General features: G+C 42.2%; 1 protein-coding gene across 1 annotated transcript in view; it reads right to left on the reverse strand.

Moving 5' to 3' along the window:
- LOC311233497 (receptor-type tyrosine-protein phosphatase N2-like) overlaps nt 1-26,000 on the reverse strand; it is a gene marked incomplete at both ends in the record, with an annotated part of 758,095 nt that overhangs the window by 186,888 nt on the left and 545,207 nt on the right. Inside the window, one exon of the mRNA XM_084320464.1 lies at nt 20,532-20,744. Within this exon, the coding sequence (XP_084176590.1) occupies nt 20,532-20,744 (213 nt within the window). The remainder of the gene's footprint in view (nt 1-20,531; nt 20,745-26,000) is intronic.

Consider the following 26,000-nt stretch of genomic DNA (forward strand, 5'->3'; position numbering starts at 1 on the left):
GAATCACTGACATTGATCCATGGGCTTGGCCACGTGTCTCATTAATACCACAGAAGAAGAAGCATGAGGGATCATTAACACTCTACCTGTTAGCATTGGAGGGAGGGGACAGGGGATAGAGTTTACACTGCAGGCATTGCAGTAACACACAAACACACAAATGGACCTTGTAGAAGTGGAGCAATCTTCCATTTACTTAGGTATGTATTTTAGGCGGATTTTCAGAAAATAGGGCTTGGGCTCAACCGGTTAAGGGCTTTATTTGGGAGGAATCATGGTGATTGATTCTACAGACATCCTTGAAATTAAATAATTATAATAATAAATGTAAATTTTTGTAAGTAAGTAAGTAAGTAAGTAAGTAAGTAAGTAAGTAAGTAAGTAAGTAAGTAAGTAAGTAAAGTTTATTTATATAGCACCTTTCACAGACCAGGGTCACAAAGTGCTTCACATAGTAAAAACATCAATAAAATGCAAAAGATAGCAGCATGGTAAAAGAAAATAATTAAAAACGTGAAAGATCAGGAAAAGCCAAAACAGATAAAAAGACATAAAAGATTTACATAGAGCATAATTCGCCAAACGCCTGTTTAAACAGCACAGTCTTTAGCTGCTTTTTAAAAGTGTTTACAGAGACCACAGATCTAAGGTCCAAGGGCAGAGCATTCCACAACCTGGGGGCCACGGTTTCGAATGCTCGGTCCCCTTTTTTCTTCAATCTAGACAGGGGGACAGCCAGCAAGCCCTGATCAGACGACCTGAGCGATCTGTTCGTGGTGTATGGACGCAGTAGGTCGCAGATGTAGGCAGGTGCCTGACCAAGGAGTGCTCTATAGGTGATGACCAGAACCTTAAAGTGAATTCTGAATTTGATGGGGAGCCAGTGAAGGGAAACTAAAATGGGAGTGATGTGGCAATATTTTCTGGACCTAGTCAGCAGCCTAGCGGCTGCGTTTTGGACCATTTGTAGCCGGCCCAAAGTGGATGCATCGAGGCAAGTGAAAAGGGAGTTACAATAGTCCAGGCGGGATGAAACAAAAGCATGAATAATCATTTCCAGCTCTACCTGGGACACAACAGATCGGAGTTTGGCAATATTTCGTAGATGGAAAAAACAGGTACGTGTCAGAGATCTAATGTGGTGATCAAAGCGCATCTGCTGGTCAAAGATCACACCAAGGTTTCTGAGCTTGGGCCTCAGATTTGTTGACAGGGTCCCCATGCATGTGGCAACTTCTGGGGTGACTTTTTCTGAGCCTATAATAAGAACCTCAGTTTTTTCTGCGTTTAACTGAAGGAAGTTGTTTGCCATACAATCCTTGACAGCAGTCAGGCAGTCAAAGAGGGCAGATAATTTGTCAGTTTGTTCAGGCTTGAAAGAGACATATAATTGGATATCGTCAGCGTAGAAATGATAAGAGACCTCTTTGAATTGACTAATGATTACTCCCAGGGGGAGCATGTAAAGTGCAAACAGAGTAGGAGCCAGCACAGAACCCTGGGGCACGCCACAGGACAATGGAGCAGTTTCGGATGTGAAAGTGCCAGTAGACACCAAAAAACTCCTATCTTGCAGATAGGAGGAGAACCAGTCCAGCGCACTCCCAGTGATGCCAGCCCACTGCCTCAGCCTTTCGATCAAAATGCAGTGGTCGACTGTATCAAAAGCTGCAGTTAAGTCCAATAGCACCAGCACAGAACATTTTCCCTCGTCAGATGATCTCATGATGTCATTTGAGACTCTGAGGAGGGCTGTTTCGGTAGAATGCTTCTGACGGAAACCAGATTGGAATTTGTCAAAAATGGAATGTAAATTTTTGTCTCATTTACATTTTACATTTACAGTCATGCCTCAACGAGGCATTGTGATGTCTGAAAATAAATAAAAGCACTACACCAACACTGAAAATGACAGTGAATAAATAAATAAGAACTAAACCCAATTGCGTGGATATAGGCTATATCTGTAGTGGAATAGAATGGATCTACAATGGATCTGCTCTCAGAAAACCCCATTACTTTCATAGGCTATATTCGAAAGCTTACATTCTGTACTTTCACAATTTGGAAAAATCTGGAAAATGGCAATGGAGATGTGGTCACAATCGCTGGTCGTGGTCACATATATGTGTGTGTATGTGTGCACCAGTACTTGCACCAGTAGATGTGCAGTCTGAAACAAAAGCTCCAAGGGCAGGAATCATTAACATGCAGTGGCTGAACTCTCAAGTCAAGTCAAGTCAAGAGTTTTATTTGTCACGGCATACAAGTATACAATGAAATGCGGGTGGTCTTGCCCGCAACGATGTGCAATACAGTAGTTCAACATATAATAGAATCCAATAAAACAACATTGTGCAATAGACAGGTAACATAGTGGGACATCTCGGTATTTGTACATAGTTATTTACAGAGCATGGAGGACTAGGTCCTTTGGTAGTGCAATACACTGTTACTGTTGCTATACTATTTTTAAAGTGACCTTTCCTTTGTGGCCATAAGTGTGGGCGTGTGCAGCATCAGTGTGTGCTTGCTCATGTTAAAGTGGCTGCTAGTGTGCGAGCGTGTACAGCGTGCGTGTCGTGTGTGTGCTCATGTGTGCTTGTGTGTGGAGAGTTCAGTGTTCTTTTTTGTATTTTTATTTTTTTTTAAACAAACGTATAAACAAACATGACAACACACGATAAGATATACAAGCATTAATTAACAGTGCATATCCAATGAAATCACCATTTAGTTAAATGTCTTATACAGGATATACCCCTAATACCTGTTATCTAGTACCCTACACACATATGCTCTAGCTCGTACCCAGGGCCGCCTGGGAGAAATGCGAGGCCCTGTGCGAGATTTAAACGCGAGGCAAAAAAAAATATATATAAAAAAAATATATATATATATTTATATATATCTTTTTTTTTCTTTTCTTCGAGGCCCCCCTTCCCGCGAGGCCCTGTGCGACCGCACTGCTCGCACACCCCCTGAGGCGGCCCTGCTCGTACCCCCCCCTCCCGGACCCCCCATTGGATAATCCATCCATTATAACTTGTTCCTACCAGACACTACCTTTATATGCTAGCTTTTATTCTCTCCACCACTTCTAACCACATTGTCATTTTGGATTCATTGAGACCCAAAATTCTTGCTGTAGATATTTCTTGATAAATCACATCGAGATATGTAAGAATCCAGACCTTCCGGCACATTTTTTCCGGTTTAAACCATCGTGATGCTACAGTATCAGCTTTTTAGCCACTGTGATACCAGATAAAACCAATCTCTTTAGCTGTGGATGTACTGCACACTCAAAGACATCACTCAGCAGTAATACAGAGGGGTGTACAGGTATATTCAGAGTTAAGAGATTTGATCATTGTTGGGTCACTTCTTTCCAGAATATCTTAACTGGTGGGCAGTCCCAGTACATGTGCATAAATGTCCCCTCGTCCCCATTTGTACATAAGGAGCATTTGGGGTCTTGTTTAAGACCCATTTTGTTCAGTCTTATAGGAGTTAATTATGTCCTGTGAATATAGTTAAGATTGATTTGTTGATGGTCCGGGTTCCTTGATGCAAGTCGAACATTTGCCCAGGCTTCTTGCCAGTCAAAATCTATCTCCAGGTCTGGTATATCCCTCCTCCAGACTGAGTCTAGATGGAGGGTTTCATATGAGGATGTTAGTAATTGATGATAAAAATCTGAAACAAAACCTCTCGATGTCTCTCTTTCATAGAAGAATTTGTGGTATCTGTGGTGTACAATTGGTATCCTTAATGGAACACTGTGAGCCTTCAAACATGCCAATAACTGTGCGTAAAAATAATATGTGGACTTGGTGAGATACATTTTTTTGCGTATTTCATCATAACTACAAAAACCCTGTTTGTTGAAAACATCTCCTAATGAGTGTATGCCTTGCTTTTCCCATCTAGGGAATCTTATATGTTGTTTTCCAATCAAGAGTGCATTGTTATTGAATAAGGGAGTATGATTATGCCATTTATGTGGGATAGAATATTTGTTTTGTGTTTCACGCCATATCCGGATCGCATGAGTAATTATGGGGCCAAATTTCCGTTCGCATTGCTTAATTGATAATTTGGTGTATACTATGTCCTTCAGCCTATGTGGAGCTACTATATTTTCTTCTAAATTTCTCCAGGATGCCATACCACCGTCTGCTCTGTTTCTCTGTGGGTGGATCTTTTTATACGTGGTGGTTTGTTATTCCAAATAAATTTGTATGTGGAGGAGTGTAATTATTTCCAGTAACCCTCTGGAGGGGGTAACGGTAGCATTGAGCTGAAGAAGTTGATTCTAGGTAGGACGTCCATCTTAACTATTGATACCCGTGCCTGTACTGAGTTTTTGAGTTTTGACCACCTGTCAAGGTCGTATTTGATTTTGTTTTGGATTTTTATGTAATTGTGCTTCACCGTTTGGCTTATGGTAGGGAATATTTCAACTCCCAAACATCTAAAGTATTTTACCATCGGTATCTCTTCTGGGAGGGTTATATTTCTTTTTGCAGGGGCGTTAAGTGGGAGGAAGGCCGACTTCGGCCAATTTATCCTAAATCCCGATAAATCTCCAAAGTCCTCAATCAGCTTGAGAAGATGAGGCAATGTGGTGTTGGGGTTTTGCATGAACAGTATTACGTCGTCCGCATATAAACGAATTTTATGTTGTGTGCCCTTGATTACGATTGGTTCTATGGATTGGGATTGTCTTATATATTGTGCTAAAGGCTCTAATGATAGATCGAATAGTCCTGGACTAAGAGGGCAACCCTGTCTGGAAGAACGTGATACCGGAAAGATTTCGGAGGTGATTGTACCTGTTGTAATCATGGCCGATGGGTCTTTGTATAATACTTTAATCATATCAATGAATCCTTTTCCTAACCCCATCCTTTCTAATACTGCCCATAGATACGACCATTCCAACCTGTCAAAAGCTTTCATTGCATCCAGGGACAGCATCGCCTTAGGTTTGGTGTCGTCCTTGTTAGCATCTAGTACGTGTAGTAATCGTCTTATGTTATCAGTGATCAAGCGGCCTCTTATGAAGCCAGTTTGGTCCGGATGAATTAAAGACGTCATGTGCTTTTGTAGTCTGATGGCTAATACCTTAGAGTACAGTTTGATATCGGTTCCGAGGAGGCTTAAGGGTCTATAACTACCGCACTCGGTGGGGTCTTTGTCTTTTTTAAGGAGGACTGTTATGAGTGCAATATTGTCGTGTTTATGGAAGTTCCCCTCATTGACTGAGTATAAAATCATATTTAGTAATAAGGGTCCAATTATGTCCCAACAAGAGAGGTACATTTCTGGTGGGATACCGTCTCTTCCAGGAGCCCTACCACTTTGCATTTCAGATATGGCCTCCCTAAGTTCATCTAGTGTGATCGGTGTTTCTAACTGTTTAGCGTCATCCTCTGAAAGTTTAGGGAGGTTAATTTGATTAAGATATGTGTCAATTTTGTTTTGATCGAAGTTGGAGTAGAATTCTTTGAATGTCGCGTTTATTTCTTTAGGTTCTGTAACAAGTTCTTGTTGTGCTTTAATGGTAGTTATATCTGCAAATTTTGCGTTAACTCTTAATCGCATAGCTAATAGGTGACTTGGTTTGGAACCTTGAGAGTACTGCTGTTGTCTTGTGCTACGTATTTTTTGTATTTCAGATTGTTGTCTGTATATGGCGTTAATCTCTTTTTTTAGTATATTGACTTGATTTTCCAGTCGAACTGAGTTGTTGTATTGTAAAGAATTAAATAACGTTGAATAAAGCGTTTCCAGTTCAGCCAGTTTTGAGCATCGATTCTTGCGTATTTTGGAGGAAAAGCTATCAGTGAAATCCTTGATCATTCCCTTTACCGACATCCATAATATTCTGGGGTCCTGCACCGAATTAGCGTTCATCCGTAGGAATACCGTAAGAGCTTCTTTGATTTGTGTAATGAATTCCTTGTTATTAAGCAGCATCGAGTTAAATCGCCATCTTGGGGCTCGGGATGCTAGTATACCAAATGTTCCTTTTAGGAGTAAATAACAGTGATCTGATAATGCATTGGGTATCATTTCCACATCATAGTTATCAAATAGTCTCTGGGATGCAAAAACGTAATCTATTCTGGATAATGTGTTATGTCTCGCAGATCGGCAAGAGTACTTCCGGGTCGTGGGGTTGAGTGATCGCCATAAGTCATTTACACCTGTAATCTTCTACCAATCCTTTAATGCATTAGATGACTTTTTTTGTTCGTTGGAAAAGGAGGGGTAAGATTTATCCATCCTTGGATTCCAAATGGCATTAAAATCCGCACCAATTATAAATGAGTATTCGGGAAGGTCTAACATTGCTCTGGTAAGTGTAGTGAAGAAACTAGCTTCGTACAAATTTGGGGCGTATACAGCTACCAACGCTATTTTCCTGTTCTTGTGTACAATCTTAGCTATAGTTATCTGACCATCTGAATCAGACCATACTCCCTTCAATTCAATATTGAACTTCCGTCTAACGACTATGGCAACTCCACATGTTCTCGTTCCAAAGGAAGAGTGACTAATGTTATGATATGTGTTGTCCGCTAACGTATCTATGTCTTTCCCTAAAATGTGTGTTTCGCTTAGTAGAGCCACGTCAACCTGTCCTTTTTTCATCAGTGTGAGCATGCTTTTGCATTTGTGTTGATTATTTATTCCCCCAGTGTTCCAGATCATTATATTCAAACTAGCCATAATCAATACATGTTGTTGTGTAGTTGTTGGTAATGCTTCTGGAGAGCGAAGCTACAATAGATATACATCCAACTATTGAAGTCCCGTTGAGAGCCGAACTTAAAAACATACATATATACAAATAATAATCCCCTAATCCCCCCTCCCTCCGAGATTCATACAGGACTGTGTTCCATAGACACATCCTATGCGTATGACTCCCTCCATTACGCCACTGGGTTGCCCAAGATGAGCTTTCTAACCCTAATCTTCCTATGCTAATTGCCATAGGATCTAAAACTTTCATTCTAAATCAATAGAATGTCACTTTTGGTCTAGCGCCTTCCCATTAATGTAATAACAATAGTGTGAAAAATGAAAAATATACCTCTATTGATATTAGGGATGGGTACCGAATTCGGTACTTTTGAGGTAGCAAACCGAAACACGTCGGTACTACCGAGTATCGAATCAAGTGAGAAACCGGAAAAAAAAAAAAAAAAAAAAAAAAAGTATTAATTTTTTTTTTACTTTTTTTTATTTTTTTTTTACTTTTTTCTTTTCATGTCAACGTTCACACGCACAATATATGCTTACCTAGGATTTGACTTGATTCAACAACAAAGCAGTCGGAGCAATGACTGTCGAAATTGTAGTTATTTGAAGTTTGGATTTTTTTTTACGACTGAGGTAGGTAAATAAAATGTCGACAGTTTTCGGCTTGTCATTGCTCCGACTGCTTTGTTGTTGAATCAAGTCAAATCCTAGGTAAGCATATATTGTGCGTGTGAACGTTGACATGAAAAGAAAAAGGTAAAAAAAAAAAAAAAAAAAAAAAAATTTTAAAGTACCGAAAAAAGGTACCGTTGTGTACCGGTATCGATTCACAGGTACCGGTGAATCGATACCGGTATCGGTTCAAATGTGAAAGGTACCCATCCCTAATTGATATATTCATTTGAACCTTCTACTAACTTATATTGGAACCCTCAGAAAGATGAAAAGAGTGAAGAAAAAATACTAACACAAAAAAAAGAAAAAAAAAGTGAGAATTAAAATAAAACTCAACAGAGAGAAAAGATAAAAAAAAATAAAAAATAAAGAGATTTTTAGAGCTACATTGTGCGAATCCCTAAAGCAGTGGAGTAATTGCTTAAAATATTAGAATAACCTTGCTTTAAATATTAGAATAACATTGTCATGCCATTACCTTTAGATGTGGCTGATGTTTTTTTTTAAACCTTATTGAGCTTCCATCACTGGAGCTTATGCATATACATACCGGATGTTAAAGTTCCAGGCCTTCTTTGTAGGCGTACAGTATATTCTAGAAGGTTGTGGAATATCCTTGTAAATTCGTAAACACTGCTGTTATGTTCCAGAATGTTCTTCCTAACCGGGAGTTATGACCCACTAGTGTTTTCCAGCATATTCCATTGTGTCCGAGAGGAAAGACCAGAATATTCCAGAGTGTTCCCAATGTCATTTATTGGATTATTGCCTCCTCAGAGACCAGAAGACTATAAATTAGGGATGCTCGATATTGGCTTTTTTACCGATACCGATATTCCGATATTGTCCAACTCTTAATTTCCGATACCGATATCAACCGATATCAACCGATACCGATATATGCAGGGTTTCCCTGTCCAAAAAACAGAATAATTTCAGGTAACTAATAATTTCACTGGATATATATATAACAAATATTGTTATTGTTTTTTTTTGTATTTAAACCGATACCGATATTTTCCGATATCACATTTTACTGCCGATATCGGCCGATAATATCGGTCGGCCGATAATATCGGACATCCCTACTATAAATATAGTGCCTATCGTTCCGTATTAAACACTTTGTGCCTCAGTGTTGCCAACATGCATATCAGCTGTTGCTTTTGTTGAGCCGTGGTAAAGTCATTCTAATAAAAATTTAAAATGATAAAAAGAGACAAAAGAAATTGAGAAAAAAGAGAGAGATGAGTAGGCTTGTCTTCTGCCTATGTTGCGACCGGCCCCGGGGGACCAGATCCATGTTGCTTCATGTATTCATCGGCGTCTTTAGGCGAGCGTAATCCGTGCCTATTACCATCTTCCCCCAAGATGGATAGTAGTGCCGGGTACCTGAGGCTTGGCTTAAAGGGGAACTATTTTACTATTTCTTTCACTATTTGGGCACTTTTACACAATTCCTGTGAGTTTATGGAACACCTCTGTAATTATATATTTTTTTTAATTCATTGTTTTGTATTTCTAATCAAGTCTTCAAAAACAGCATTTTTCTACCTCAAGATCTTAAGCCGTTTTGAGCCTGGGCTCCAACCACAATGGTAAACCACTGCGGTGCATGATGATTATCATGCAGCGGTGTCTTTCTGACATCACAAATCATCACATTTTCAGATGACTCAGTTCAGTGAGGGTGAATATTTTGAGGGGAGAATTGGAAGAATGCGCCAATATGAGAATTAGAGACATAGATCATATTAATATAAGTCCACATAGCTAGGAAACAATGCTAAACACTGAAAAAGGCCATTTATAAGATAGTTCCCCTTTAAGATTTCTCTTGTATAATCTCTGCAGCACATCCTTGTAGGGGACACGTAGCGCAATGGCCTCCTTACATAAATCCTCATAGAAAGATACTGGTTTATCACCATATTTCAGTTTCCCCCATTGATTGCGCGCTCCTCTGATGATCGCGTCTCTTATTTCTGTCTTGCGCAGAGTAACAATGATAACCCTCGGCCTCGTCCCGTTGCCTCTTTGGTCTCGTGTACCGACTCTATAACATTGGTCCACTATTGGCGCTGTGGGTAGGATATGGTTACCTAGAATTCCTGCTAACACAGTTGGAAATGTGTCGTCTGTGCAATTGACTGATTCATCCAATCCCACTAAACGGATATTATTTCTCCGGTAGTAACGTTCGGTCTCGAGCCGCCTTGCCGTTGCTACCTCTTCGATGTCTTGTATTTTCTTCCGGAACGCTTTTTCCACCTGTTTTATCTCCTCCGTTACCTCTATAAATCCCTCGTTAACAGTCTTCTCGTTCTTTTGGACTTTCAGTGTAATTCCTAGCACAGTATTCTCCACTGCAGTGATTCGCCCGGCCTGTTCCGCAGCCGCTTTTATAACCTCTTCGAATTTAGTATCGATATTTGAATTCGTCGATGTGTAATTTGAAAGCGACCATCTGATCCTTCCCTGCTTGTATCTGATCTTTTATCAGGTTAGTCAGAGACTTGAAGTTGGATTGTGTAGCCTCCCTGCTTGTGTCAGTTGAAGTTGTAGGAGCATTGGGTGACACGGTGGATTTGACGGAAATTTTCTTCTCCAATTCCCCTGCTTTCTCTCTCACGGTGTGTATCCCCGCCGTTACCGTTATATTGTCGTCTGCTATCACCCTCTCGGGGCTAGTCGTCGTCGGTTCCGGTATGTTATCCGCTATTGTCTCCCCGACGGGGCTAGTCAACAACGGTGCTGTTGTACTGGCGGCTGCTGTATCCTTCGAACGTGTCAAAACTTGCGCCGTTGTACTGTCAGCTCCGAGTTTCTTTCCACTCTTTTTCTTGTCCTTAGGTTCCATGTTGATTCTTTATTTATTTTGATATAGTTAGTAGAAGGTCTTATTTAATATATACGATGTAGTTTAATCTCATTAGTGTTGTTAAAATAAGGTTTTTAAACTAAATTAACGTTGACGGGAGCGGAGCTGTAACCAAATGCGCCTGCTACATATTGCTGTCAAACCGGAACTGAGAGTTCAGTGTTCTGTGGCACTCAGTGTTCAGTGTTCAAGGCTCTGATGGCCTGGGGGAAGAAGCTGAGCCGAAGCCTCTCTGTCCTAATAGCTGGGGTTCGCAGGCGTCTGCCTGACCTCAGCAGCTGGAACAGGCTGTTATTGGGGTGGTGAGGGTCTTTCATTATTCTGCAGGCTCTGGATTTGCACCTCTTGTTGTATAGAACCTGCAGGGGAGGTAGTGCAATACCCGTGGTACGCTCGGCTGAGCGCACCACTCTCTGTAGGGCCTTCTTGTCCTGTGCCGTGCTGTTTCCATACCGGGCAGTGATGTTTCCAGTCAAGATGCTCTCTACAGCTCCGGAGTAGAAGGACTGGAGTATCTTCCCCGATACTCTGAACTTCCTTAACTGTCTCAGGTGGTAGAGGCGTTGCTTCGCCTTTTTTACGACTGTGTCTATGTGTGTTGACCATGTCAGATCCTCTGAGATGTGGACCCCCAGGTACTTAAAGCTGCTCACCCTGTCCACAGTAGCCCCGTTTATCCTCAGTGGTGTGTGTGTCTCCTGCTGTCCTCTCCTATAATCCACGATCAGCTCCTTGGTTTTACCAATGTTCAGGAGCAGGCTGTTGTCCTGGCACCAGCGTTCCAGTACCTCAACCTCTGAGTGTGTGTGTGTGTGTGTGTGACAGGCAGTATGAAGTAGTCACAGTAGTAAGGCAGTCAGGCAGCCTGCTGCTACCTGTCTGCTTTAATTGCAAGAGGCTCAAGAGACTATACACACACACACACACACACACACACACACACACACACACACACACACACACACACACACACACACACACACACACACACACACACACACACACACACACACACACACACACACACACACACACACACACACACACACACACACACACACACACACACACACACACACACACACACACACATACATAGCCGGTGTGATCTTGTCTGCGTTGTGTTTATAGTCGATTCGACCCCTGTCAAGGGATCGCCCTGAGTGGGAGTTGAACCCCGGACGCCCGCACCGCGGGCGGCATCACAGACCACTAAGCAAGAAGTGAATTCACTTCTTGCTTCCGGGTCTGGATGCCTCTGGGGAGTGAGTTTACTTGCAGTACCGCTTACCATCCACAGCCACGTCACTACTTGTACCCGTGACTGTGGATATACTGCGGCACCTCCGTTACACTCACCCCCCTAAACTCACTCCACCCAGGGCATCCGGGTCTAACGGCACCACGTGTAGCCGGTGTGATCTTGTCTGCGTTGTGTTTATAGTCGATTCGACCCCTGTTAAGGGATCGCCCTGAGTGGGAGTTGAACCCCGGACGCCCGCATCGCGGGCGGCATCACAGACCACTAAGCAAGAAGTGAATTCACTTCTTGCTTCCGGGTCTGGATGCCTCTGGGGAGTGAGTTTACTTGCAGTACCGCTTACCATCCACAGCCACGTCACTACTTGTACCCGTGACTGTGGATATACTGCGGCACCTCCGTTACACACACACACGTGTTGAATTTAACCCAGGGAATCCCTCTGCACAGCAGCACTGACAAAGAGGAGAAGGCTTACATGGCTAAGATGGGCGCTAAACACTGAGGTTTTCAATGAAGATGACTAGCTAGCTGTCACTGCCTTGGCACCTCCCAGCAGCACTTGCTAAAGGCTGTAGAGTAAAGAGTATTAACTATACAGTAAGGGCTTTGGGAATGTACGTAGGTAGGCTAAAGTGAGCTTAAAGAATGAGCTGAAAGGAGTAGTTCGGTGACACACATGCATCTAGAAAGTATTGTAAGGAGATTCGTTGTTAATTGTTGTAAGTGTGATTTTTGTATTAGTAACTGCACTGTTACTAATAACAGCACTGTCGACAAATCCAGTTGTTTGATTAATCCACACATCTGTAAACTATTAGTTTAAGTTGAGTTAACTATAGACAGAAACTACATTTACATTTAGATTTAAATGACGCTTTTATCCAAGGCATCACTTACAAATTGTGTCAGCAGGAGGGGTACACCTCACCTTTATAAACTCATATTTCGCTTAAAATCATTGGTAAACAAACGTAGTGCTGAAAATATACACTTTTTATGTATGTTTTTATAGGGTTAGGGTTCTTACTATTGGCTACATTTAAAAAAGAAATGCAACATCACTTAATAATGGACTGTATTGATCTATTTGTGACGTGAAATAAATATTGGCCCGGTACGGGTACAGAGGTTAAAAATAACTAAATAAATATCGATCTGTCTTATTCTCTCTCTCTTGTCATGTCCGGCTATGTACTCCATCTCCCTTCCCCCCCTGCTCTCTCCAACAAGGGGGTTGCCAGCCTCACTCTATGCTCTTTTCCTCTCTCTCTGCTATCTCGGCTGTGTCAAAAACCCAACTGCTCTCAAGAGTGATCTCAACTCCTTTTCTCTGAAACTTGTTATCTCAAACAATGCTATCCGACCATTCTAACTTGGCCCGCCTCTCTCTGTCTTTCCATGCGCGTTGCTAAGCGCCCTCCACTTTGACCCAGATCGAACCTACCGCTTTATCAAAAGTTGTGAGGCTTGTCGCCTGGCAACAATAACATTATCTCTGGTTACCTTGCGAGCGGCAGCTATTCAGGCCATAACCCCCCAAGTCAGGGACAGACTGTCTCCAGGCCATATCTGTTTTAACGCACAGGCCATAGCTAACTTTAAACTAAACATTTTAGAAAAAGGCCATGAATAAAGGTATTTACATACTCGATTAACTTTTTATAATCACAACGAAAACCAGCCATATCATTCATTAGTATAGTCATAGTAGTATAGTAGGTCATAGTATAGGCATAGACAGTAGCATAGTACATAGTAGATAGTAGTAGACATAGTATCTAGTAGTATAGACATAGTAGTAGCATAGTACATAATAGTAAAAGACAGTAAGAATACTTTTTATTCAGATATTGATTGAAAAAGTGTTTTTAGTCGACAGCGGAAAGTTGTGCTGAATTGGGTTTCAGCTGTCCTGCCTGTGGTGGGAGGTTGGTTCCACCATGACAGAGAATAGGACAGAGAATACACATGTACCGCACAGCCACCATCTCCTCTCAGCTGAAGCACACAGTGGGCTTTATAATATTGTCAATTTGCATTGCTGCAGCTACTGTAGATATGATGAACGTAAAATATATAGATATTTTGAGGGAATATATTAGTTTTTCAACAAGACAGAGGCGGCAAAACAATTTGGTGTTTAGAGAGGCAGTTCTGCTCAACATACCCACAAAGTATTTATGCTGACCCCAAAGGGTGAGTTGCAGTGAAAGTTACTGCTTACTGAAAGTCAGAGAGAAACAAAAATTTATAAACAGCACTAATTTTGTTTTTGGCTTTTGGCAAGAGGCCATGGTACCATACATGCGGGATAATAGGCTACACTCCAAGGTTATCGAACCCTCTGAGGTGAGGCCCCTGTATTGTGCATTATTCCTTTCCGATAACCTTATGCCTCATCATGTATTATCCCTTAGTTATTAAATCTCTTTATCTAATAATGCCCAATATCAATAAGCAGATGAAAATAATGTGGAACTTTACACACATTTTTCACACACAAGAGTCAAGGACCACCCATAGGCAATAAGCGTATTGTGATTGGTCAGTTGTTATTTTCTATGTGGATTATGGCTGCATTTCTGAATGGCTTGTTTCAATAGGGATGGTCCTTGTCACAGCTGAACTGCAGAAACTGCACAAAGTACATATTTAACATTTTCTCCATGTTGAGATGTTACTCTCATTGTGTAAAAACTATGGGTGGGACTTTATCGTGTTAATTTCGATTAATTAACTATAGAAAAACATTTACATAAAACGAAATTACGCATTTTATTGCATGTCGCAGCACTTTGCTCTCATCTGTCGGCTCCGGGCTGCGTTTTCGCCGATCAACCAATACATTGTTGGAAAGTTTAATTTGCCATTCTCGAGTTACAAGACAAAACATGCGGCGAGCGTCATTTGACAAGCCGCTCAGACGAGTGACCACGTCCGGTCCTGAACTGACCAGTGACCAGTCACCGCTGATAGCGAAAATGATTGACCACCATTGTAGCCAAGGAGTGTCTGCTCCGAAAGCGATCCCAGATGGGCGCTCAGAGTGGGGGAAGGTGACACAAGAAGACGAAGAAGTCCTTTGTTTTGACTCGAGAGGCGAAATTAACCTCTTAAGCCCAGAGCCCTATTTTCAGAAAATCCGCCTAAAATACATACTTAATTAAATGGAATATTGCTCCACTTCTACAAGGTCCATTTGCATGTTCCTGGTATCTAGGGACATCTATGGACCTCAGTGAATGTATTCCCAGTGTCAGAAATATTGTGTCTATTACTAGGCTTGCTTAAATTGTGATGAAACAAAGGAGAATATGAATTATGATTTTTCTTTGCATCTTTGACAGTGAATAACACCATGCTAAAAATGACCAGACATGAAAAACTGCCACTGTTCAGTACCTTCTTGAGATCACGTGTACAGAAAATCTAAGGAAATGAATAAAGGGAAGATGATTAAACAGAAGGCTTTGTAGATACAGTCAGGGGTGTAAAGTACTTGAGTAATTGTACTTTGTTACAATACTTAAGTACTGTTTTGGGGGATTTGTACTTTACTCGAGTATTATTAGGTTTGTATACTTTGTACTTTTACTCCATTACATTTCAGAGAAAAAAAACACACTTTTTACTCCTTACATTTAAAATGCAGACCTACAAAGTACAAAGTACAAATCTTGCAGGTCCAACAGCCAATCAAATCCCCATCAATGGAAAATGAACCCGCCCATACCCATGCTGATTGGTCCTTGTGCAAGACTAGAAAGCGGGGATCTTTGATTAAACACCTGCTATCAGAAGAATAGAGTCAGTGACAAGTCTGGGTGTGTGTCTTGGATGGGGATGTGGTGGGGATTGATGTGTGGGGTGGGGTGTTTGGAAAACTGACTGTTAAATTCCTCAGTCTAAAGAGATGACCTTGCCCCTGGCAAGCCTTCTAGTGACCATTGTTAAAGCGCCTCCGAGTGAATCTTTTCCAGTAATGAAGAACACTCTTATCTCAGTTTTTGGATGAATCCCACTCATGAGAAACAACTAATATGTGATTCTTCTTGCAGGGAGTGCAGAAACATCTGCACTCCTATCACAGATAGCTGATAAATGACATTATTAAATTAAATGTCCTCTGTTCTTTCATTTCAGCATTGTCTATCGCAGAACACATTCCATTGTGGGCAGAGTGTATGCTTGGTTTCATTCCAGCCTTGCCTAAACACCAGCTGATGATTTCACTAATTGGCTCACCTCTTCAACTAACTCACCTGGTGCAATGTATAGTTAAAATGAAAACTTGGCCGATGATGGAATCCTTTAAAAAAAAAATTACTTTTACTTTTTAGTACTTAAGTACATTTAAAAGTAGGACTTTTTTACTTTTACTCAAGTGTGTTTTTAGCCAGATACTCTGACTTTTACTTGAGTCAGATTTTGAGACAGTACCCATACTTTCACTTAAGTATAATTTCTGGGTACTTTTTACACCCCTGGATACAGTACTGAGTTCTCCCATCCGGACCAATGCAATTTGAAATATTATTATAGAATATAGAATAGCAGGCCTATAAATGACTTTATTATAGCCAATTCGCACATTCATGGATTGGGCCAAATCTTCTCTTTCAAATGGCAGAGTTCAATTTGGATTTAGTATCACCAGGCGTGCATGAAGAACAGATAAGGAAATCTACTGTATGTACAACATGTATGTGCTAAATGCTCAAAATAGGGGAGACAAACTAACTGCGCTCCAATATATGCCAATAACGTTCAGTTTTGTGGTATATAATCCTGAGTAATAAGAAAAATAAAAAATAATAATCAGGAAGTCATTTGCTTGAGGAAAGCTAGAGGCCTTTGGGAAGTGTAGTTTTGAAAAATTCCAACACTATATACGTGATTGGGAGCCAGCGCTTGACGGCCAACCACGTATATATACGTGTTAAAGGGGAACTATCTTATAAATGGCCTTTTTCAGTGTTTAGCATTGATACAGCACAAGTACAATACACCATCCAACCAGAGTGAATAAAGAAATGCTCCAGAAATGAATATGCGTAGGGAAAGGCTTAGCGAATCAGCGTGCGAGCGCACACACAAAAGAATACACACACACACACGCTGTATATGTTTGAAATAAATCGTTCCAGCAAAGTAGGCTTCTATTCTTCAAATTACTTGTTTTAATGGGTATCATAGTAGTAAGTCCTACTGTAGAACATGACATATTAGCATGACATCTGATTTATTAATGCCAATACTGGACGACAAGCGCAATTGGCCCTTGACAAGTGTAAAATGATTATGTGCCCTATATAAAACAGCTTCGGAGGTAGGCATTGCACGGTTTGCACCATGCTGATCCACTCAACAGGTAGCGATTTCAAGACGAGATCCAATTAAAATGTATTGTCATTATACAGCACAAGTACAATACACCATCCAACCAGAGTGGATAAATGACGTCCAGTATTGGCATTAATAAATCAGATGTCATGCTAATATGTCATGTTCTACATTAGGACTTACTACTATGATACCCATTAAAACAAGTAATTTGAATAATAGAAGCCTACTTTGCTGGAACGATTCATTTAAAACGTATACAGTGTGTGTGTGTGCTAGTGATGTTACGATTCATCGATTCGCATCGGTGCACCGGCATAAACTTTCACGATGCGAGTGCACCGGTGGAATAAGTGCGCATCGGCTAGAATTTAGGTTGAACTCGCGATGCATCTTGTTGTAGCGTCTTTGCATCGGTCAAAACCGATTCATTCATATAATTTCCTCTCATCCACTTCTGTCAGCAGTGCACTGTGACTGCACACAGCAGATACTATCTTTGCTTCGCTACTACAGAAGGCGAGAGCCGCGTCACAGTTATCAACAAACAGTGGAAGTCGAGGAGACATGAATATAATTGATCAACTGGCTAACGCTAGTAGCTGCTGGCTAACGCCAGTTAGCCGTTCAGCTAACGCTAAACTACAGTGTCTAACTAACTAACGTGACTCTGCAACACCAGTTCCATTAGTGAGGAAATGGGGGGGGTATATCGACGACACTTGACAACAGGTTCAAAGATAACTTCACATTTATTGGCAATTCGTTTCTTTATATCGCTTGCTCCAGCCAGGTTCAAACTGTGTTGTTGACAGAAAATGCCATCATGGCGTGGTGGTCAGCTCAGGACGCTCAAACTGAAACGCTCTCTCTCTCTCTCTCTCTCTCTCTCTCTCTCTCTCTCTCTCTCTCTCTCTCTCTCTCTCTCTCTCTCTCTCTCTCTCTCTCTGTTCAATGATTTAAAGTGGCCAAACGTTACAATATAAAAACTAACTGGATAGTTGATGATAAACATTTAATTTCATTATCTGAAATATTATAAAATCATTAAGTCTGCTATAAGCCATTATCCCTTTGTGTGTGATTATTATTGTCTCACAGTAGTGTGTATATACATTGTGTGTGTGTGTGTTTTTAGCTAAAGTGGATAGAAAACACAGTACTATGCAAAAGTCTTCTTAGGCACCCAAGAGTTTTTATATAAACACAGTAGATTATTTTATTTTTAATAATAATATAAGCTGCATATAAGGAATACAACAAAATCCTCTGTCATACCATAACATTTTATCATTATTTTGCATCGTGTTGAATCGCATCGTATCGCCCCGAATCGCATTATGTTGAATCAAATCGTATCGAATCGTATCGTATCTCAACAGGGGGTGAATCGTATCGCATCCCATCGCCCGGTGCTTCAAATGTATCGTTAATGTATCGTATCGTTGGCACCGTATCGAGATGCGCATCGCATCGGCCTCAGTGATGGAGATGCACATCACTAGTGTGTGCGTGTGTGTGTTTGTGTGTGCGCTCGCGCGCTGACTCGCTAAGCCTTTCGCCACACATTATGTTTACCTTTGCCTGAGTAACGCCCCCCGTTGATGACGGAGACGGTGGAACGTTGGTACTACTTAAATAGCTGTAAACGCGGGCTGGTTCTCCAGAGAGCACCAAGGTTCAGAGGCTCCAGTACGGAGCTGGAGCTAGAACCAGAGCCCTGGCGGTGTGAAAGGGCTAAAAGTGATTTTTTTTTATTGTGTAAGAAACTTCTGAATGTTATCTTCAAAAGAGAAAAGGTCCTTTGCGCTATATATATATATTATTCCTAAAATTGCTGCACTTTGTTAAAAATTGCATTGATCTGACTGTTGGTCTGTGTAGTAGCTAGTAAACAAGATTTTGCTGCTTAAACGTATAATGTATATTCATTGATTCACTCGTATACCAAAATCCATTTGAATTGAAAAAAAAATCTTTTCGCATCAAATATTGATATGAATTCAGTTCCCTCGGACAGTGCAACTGTGTTTGATAACTTGCCTGTTTGATAACTTGCCTGAAATTGGAGCTTGCTGTTTTATCTGTATTTTATTGTGATGTTCTTTTTTTATGTTGAAACTTTCTGCTGCCTGATCTGCCAGATCGCTCTTGAAAAAGACATTTTAATCTCAATGATGTTTATCTGGTTAAATAAAGGATTTGATTGATTGATTGATGAGTTTAAAATACGATAAATGTTTATTAATGAACTATAAAGTCTTAAATTAATTCAATAACATTTTTAATCGAGCCCCATCACTAGTAAAAACAATGCAAAACACAGGAAAGGGACATTTCTACATTAGGGGACATTTAAGATAACGTTAGCTTTTATTGGCTCATACACTGCACTGTACCAAATGTGTTAACTTTTCCTAGTTATGACTAACACTGTAAAATAATAGAATGCTATATGTAAATTATTAGTATCATTAGTATTCTTAATTCTCCAATTAAAGGGTTAAAGCATTCAATTATAAATGTCCAAAGAAAGCAGTCTTTTACAGTAGGTAACTAGACTAAGAACAAAGAAATATTTCATATCCACAAATTCCCTTTCTTTGATAAACTCAACAAAAAGGAACTTTTACAAAAATGTAAAATAACGCCTTTAATTGCAGTTTATGATAAAGTCAACCTACTGCAGTGCCCAGCATATTATTGCAAAAAATAATCATAGGAAAAAGAGCATAAAATGTAAGCATTTAAGAGACAAGCCGAGCTCATTATAAAAATCGATGCTCACAGGACCACTCTCCTTTAAAAACATGGCGGGGAAAAGGTCAGAGAGAGAGAGAAAGAGAGAGAGAGAGAGAGAGAGAGAGAGAGAGAGAGAGAGAGAGAGAGAGAGAGAGAGAGAGAGAGAGAGAGAGAGAATCTCAATCTAATGCTTTGCTTAAAAAGGCACTTAATATTGGATTATGTAAATTTCATTTCACACCCTGCCGTTCTGGCCAAAGGATAATTACACTGAGCAGAGGAGACCAATTTAAATGACTTGGTTGGGAAAACCTGTTGGATCGTGACACGTCCCAAACACTCCAGACAGAGAAGACGACTGTCGCGTCCCAAACACTCTATCATTGTGCTAATTCAATTAATTATAGTGAAATTAACCTATTCTTAACCCTTTCACAACCACACTACAGAAGGTTAACCCTTTCACTTCCCAACAACAAAGGGTTAACCCTTTAAAAACCACACTACAGAAGGTTAACCCTTTCACTACCACACTACAGACGGTTAACCGTCTATACTCTATAGTGTGGTAGTGAAAGGTTAACCTTCTGTAGTGTGGTAGCAAAAGGGTTAATAATTTTTGCCTTGAAGGGGTCTCACTGGGTCTCAAAATGGAAGAATAATAAATGTCACTATAATTAAATGAATTAGCACAATGATCCTATTATGTGAACCACTGCTCTAGTATTCCCATCTAATTGTTCATCTAGTATTGTATAAAATATAATAATATAAATATAAATACAATATATATGTACAAAATATAAATAAAAATGTCACCAACAAATGGCGCAGCAAGTGTCCTCCTACCTGATAGGTGGCGGTGGCGTCGCTGGCTGTGTCTGTGCCCAGGTTGGTGAGCTTCTCCTTCAGCTTGTGGTGTGAGCGGTGACGCAGACAGTAGACCACAGTGGAGGCCAGCAAGACCCCTACGATGCAGAGGATGGAGACCACGGTGAGCATCAGGAACTTGGTGGACTCCGTCTGGCTGTATTTGGTGGGGATCTGATCGATGTTGCTCCCCTGTATGGATCACAAACAAATGTTAAGGTGGTTACTACTCAGTGACATTTGGTGTGTAAAATCACTGCAGCTAAAAGCAGATATGTATAAAACATATCTGTATATGGTGAAAATGATTGACCACCGTTGTAGTAAAGGAGCGTCTGCTCCGAAAGCGATCCCAGACGAGCGCTGATTGCAACGAGAAGGGGGCAGAAGAAGACCAACAAGTTCTTTGTTTTGACTCGCGTGTCTGAATGAATGGAAGCGTGCAGCCATTTTGGATAATCACGCTGAATTATTGCGGTACACACATTTCAAAAACCTTTATAAAACACTCATTTTCCGTGGGATTTGTATAAACTTCGGACCTGTATGACTATACAATTTCAGGCTATGGAACCGTTATGTTCCAACTCCTACCTCTCAGCTGGAACTTAAAAACAGGCATCTGGCAACAAGTCAACACAAAAGTAAGGAGCAAATATTTAATTTCAGTGTGTTCAAACTTCTGTTTCTCTATTACATTCGCACTCAAAGTAATCTTTATTGTGTAAGAAACTTCAGAATGTTACCTTTCAAAAGAGACCAGACTCATGCATGTGCTATATGTATAAAGTATAATACATTGCAAATTACTTTGGGTATGCAATTGACAGGCATTTATGCAAAAAGCCCCGGACCAGCAGACTCGAGACCGGCAGCTTCAAGACCCGGACCAGCAGACTCAAGGACCGGACCAGCAGCCTCAAGGCCCGGACCAGCAGACTCCAGACAAGCAGCCTCAAGGCCCGGACCAGCAGACTCCAGACAAGCAGCCTCAAGGCCCGGACCAGCAGACTCCAGAACAGTTTTTCCCTAAGGCCCGGACCAGCAGACTCCAGAACAAATAACACTATTGGCTGAATGTGACTGGAGTACTAGTAGCATTGCTATTTTATTAATTATATTTTACTAAATGAGCCAGAGCTACTTCATCATTGATTCTACTGTCACTTTGCACCCACCACACCTACACTGTTATTACCACATTGTGATTATTTAAGCAATAATACAAGATTCAAGATTCAAGAGTTTATTTATCACATACATACCAGGGCATACAGTGAAATGCGGTTGGCCATGCCCGCTACGATTGTGCAAGAATACAATAGTAATAATAGTAAATAGTAATAAAAATAAGTAGAATATACATGATAAAATAGACATGTTACTAAATCACTTCAAGGCACTGGGTCCTATGTACACTCCTATACAATAATATACAGTTTTACTTCTATGTCCCTATGCTATACTTGCTGTTACTAGCTATACTATGCAATAATCACAACAAGTTATTTTCTTAAAGTGTCCTTTTTTCCCTTCCTTTAAAGTGTCCTTTTCTTGTGTGTTTAAAGTGACCTATGGTGCGTTTGTGTGTGAGCGAGTGCAGAATGTTGTGGTGTGTGTGTGTGTGTGTGTGTGTGTGTTCATGTGTGCTTGTGTGTGGAGAGATCAGTGTTCAGTGTTCTGATGGCCTGAGGGAAGAAGCTGAGCCTTAGTCTCTCTGTTCTTGCTGCGTATATATATGGAGACGCTTGCCTGACCGCAGCAGCTTGAACAGGCTGTTATTGGGGTGGTGAGGGTCCTTTATTATTATTGCTTGGCGCAGCTTTGGCGCCCCCCTCTATATCTGCAACCATTATTTTTACATTAAAACAAATTTCTAACATAAGGGAAAATTAGGCAAAAATCGCAAATGGTCAGTCGATCTGAGCCTCGGCTTTAGGTGTTCACAGTCAGAACATGCTAGAGCGCTGTGCATTGATGGGTATCGGCAGGGGTGTAGCTCCAGATTCTGGGCCCCATGAAAGAATGTATTTGTAGGCCCCCAGTGAATGCGAGCGCGCGTAAGCGCGCAAGTGGGAAATTTTTTGGCAATTTTTTTATTGATGAAAACGCATAATATGGTTTTTACCTATACATTCGGATCAGCAGTTCAGCACCTGCACTGTTGGTGGGTGAGCCTAGTAAAGGATGTCGCATTGCGTTCATCTTCAATGAATGGACCAATGCAATAGTCAACCAAAGCCCCCCCTCTCTCTATATATATCTCACACACACACACACACACACACACACACACACACACACACACACACACACACACACACACACACACACACACACACACACACACACACACACACACACACACACACACACACACACACTTCAGAAACAAACATAGTATCAATGAGAGCATCAATAATACACCTGAGTGATGTCTAGTAAAAAAAAAAAAAAAAAAAATGTTGGGGCCCCCCCTCAGTGCTGGGCCCTTGGAATCATCCTAAGCTACCGCCCCCCCCCCCCCCCCCCCCCGAGCTACGCCCCTGGGTATCGGTCAAGTGTTTATAGAACTGAGCGTCGAGGAAAGAAAGACTAGAAAGACTAAAAAAGACGTTAGAGAACTATGAAGAGACCAAAGCCATCCGGGTCGCAGTATAAAAAGAGAAGAAAAGAAGAAGAGAAACGTGCCAATACCCCATCATATGTATTATATGATCAATCTCTCCAGACTGTTTGACAAAAGTATCGTTTTATTTTTCAAACGTATTCAAGTATAATCATCATAACCATGTCACAACAACAGTTATAATGTATATTATCATCAATACGTTAGTTTACCAATAGGTTAAAGTGTTATTAGATAGATTTTCGTTTTGGTGTTATTTACGAAAGTCTACCATTTTGGAAAAACTTTACGTCGGGAATTGTAGTTTTGAAGAGGACAACGAGAGCTTTCGATAAGCGTTGGAATCTTTCCGAACAACACTTCCCAAAGGCCTCTATGGAGTTTCAAGCAAATTACTTCTGTATGAATTTTTTTTATATCTCTTATTACTCTGGATAATAAACCACAAAATGTAACGTTATTGGCATATATTGAAGTGCAGTTATATATTCGTACTGGCATCGCGTCCCGCTCTTAAGCCATACCGAGATATACCTCATCTCATGTACCTAGTGTACTCCATCAACGAATAAAACCAATACACCCAGCACCTGCCAGGCCCCGCCCCTACTGCCGTACTATATAGTACTAGGCGTGGCCACCACTCACTCTTCCTCTTTTTTCGTTTCCATCATAGCGGATGCATGACACCCTATGCAACTAGTTGATATGAAAAGTTTAGAGTAATTAGGTTGAGTGCTTACCGAAGATTTGCCTACCCCTGAAATCTTTGCGGCATGTTCTGGCGGTTCTGCGACTCTGCAGCGGGATGCATTTCGATGCATTTCAGCGTCGAGTTCTGTAGTCTCCTTGTCTTGTTGACAGCATTGGGAGTGTCATCAGATATGGCTACAGCAGTACTATATGTCGAGGTGGATGGAGAGAACGCTGAGGCGGGGACTTGTATTTACACAATTTTCGGGTTTGGTACAGACCCTATTGTCAGGGTCACCAGCAGTGACAGCTCTGGTCAACGAGATACAATCTCTGTGGACGAAGCAAGCCATCGTCGTGGCGTTTTCCTCCCGGTGTTCTCTGGTGCCTGAGAAATCGGGAGGGGGGTCAGACCCATGCTGGACCTGTCCCATGGGAAGGTTCAGCATTTTTTGGATCGTCTCCTACCTGTTGAACACTGTCAGGTGGGGGTCTGGTTCTCCTCCATAGACCTGTAGGATGCGTGTTCGCATCCCCGATCTTCCGTCCTAGGGCTTACCTACGCTTCCTTTGCAGGGTTAGCATATGAGTACCAGGGGCTGCCGTTTGGCTTTTCTCTGGCTCCCCGCATCTTCACCAAGTGCGTGGAGGCCGCACTGGGGCCTCTGCGTCGTCCGGGGTTACGAAGTGTATTCTGCCCTGACGACGTTCTGGTCCTTGGCGGTCAAGGTGGATCGTCAGGTCTCGTACCAGGCAGGTTCCTACCAGCCTGGGGTTTGCTGTAGACTGGAAGTAGAGTACTCCTCTTCCCGGTCAACAGTTGGAGTGCTATGGGCATCCCTCTCAGAGCGTGTTGTCGACACGCTCTGGAGGTTCCGTCCTAGGATGGTTACGGCGCTGTCCGTGATACGCTTGCTCGGTATGATGGCATCTGCTCATTCCGTGGTCCCTCTTGGCCTCCTCTTCACCCCAGGAGGGGGTTACGGAGGTGGGTTTTCCAGTATGGAAATAGACCCGGTGAGAGGCAAGTAAGGTTCCCGTGTCAGTACTGGGGACCTCGCCCCTGGGGAGGGCCTGGGGTCCTCACCAGGGGGGTCCCCATGGGCAGTAGGCTGTCACACGTCACGTTTTTCACCGACGCCTCCCTCCCTCGCCATGCTGCCCGGTCTGCGCTACGTTCAATGTGTTGGTATTGAAAGCGGTCCTTCTGGTCCTCAAACGGTGTTGATCAGGACGGACAATACGACGTCTGTGTCGTATATCGACAGACAGGGAGGAGTACGCTCCCCCCGTCTGCACCGGGCGGCGGGCGGCTGGCTATGGCCGTTCTCCATCTGCGCGGCCTGAGGGCTCTCCACATCCCCGGCAGGGTGAATGTGGGTACAGGTGTAATGTTGCGGGGCGGTCCTCACCCTGACGGGTGGGGATTACGTCCGGACATAGTCAGGCAGGTCTGGGACCGATGCCGTGCCGCCTGGGATTCTTTCCCCCATACATCTGTTAGGTCAGTTGTTGGGGCGGGTACGTTGAGGAGCGCAGGTCCTTGATCCTGATTGCGCCGGACCGGGGCGCAGCTGTGTGGTTCCCGGTCCTGATCCAGCTCTTGGTATCCCGTCATGGCCTGTTCCTTGGTCGTCGCGGGCCCTCTCTCAAGCGCACGGGTCTCTGTGTTAGTTCCCTGTGCTGGGCCAGCTGCTGGTGGGTTGGCTGGTGAGAGGGTGAGTCTGGAGAGGATGGATCCTTCTGTGGTTGGTACCATCCGGAACGCGCATGCTCCCTCCACTATCGCGGGTTACGTGGGTAGGTGGCGTATTTTCCAAGAGTGGTGTAAGGCCACCCTCTTGTGAAGCGTTTCCTGCTTGGCGTTGACGCCTTAAGCCGGTGAAAAGCTCTTTGGCTCCGAGCTGGGATCTTCAATTGGTCCTCGGTCGGTTGTCCTTGGCCCCGTTTGAGCCTCTTGAGCAAGCGCTGTTGGAACGGCTGTCATTCAAGACTGCATTCTTGCTGGCCTTCACCTCCGCTAAACGCGTGGGTGTGCTTTGTGCTCTCTCGGTACGGCCAGAGTGCCTGTCTTTCGTTCCGATAGCGGTGCCACTCTGCGGCCTAATCCAGCCTTCGTGCCTAAA

Source organism: Notolepis coatsorum (assembly GCF_963971535.1).
Source record: "Notolepis coatsorum genome assembly, chromosome: 8".
NCBI lineage: Eukaryota > Metazoa > Chordata > Actinopteri > Aulopiformes > Paralepididae > Notolepis > Notolepis coatsorum.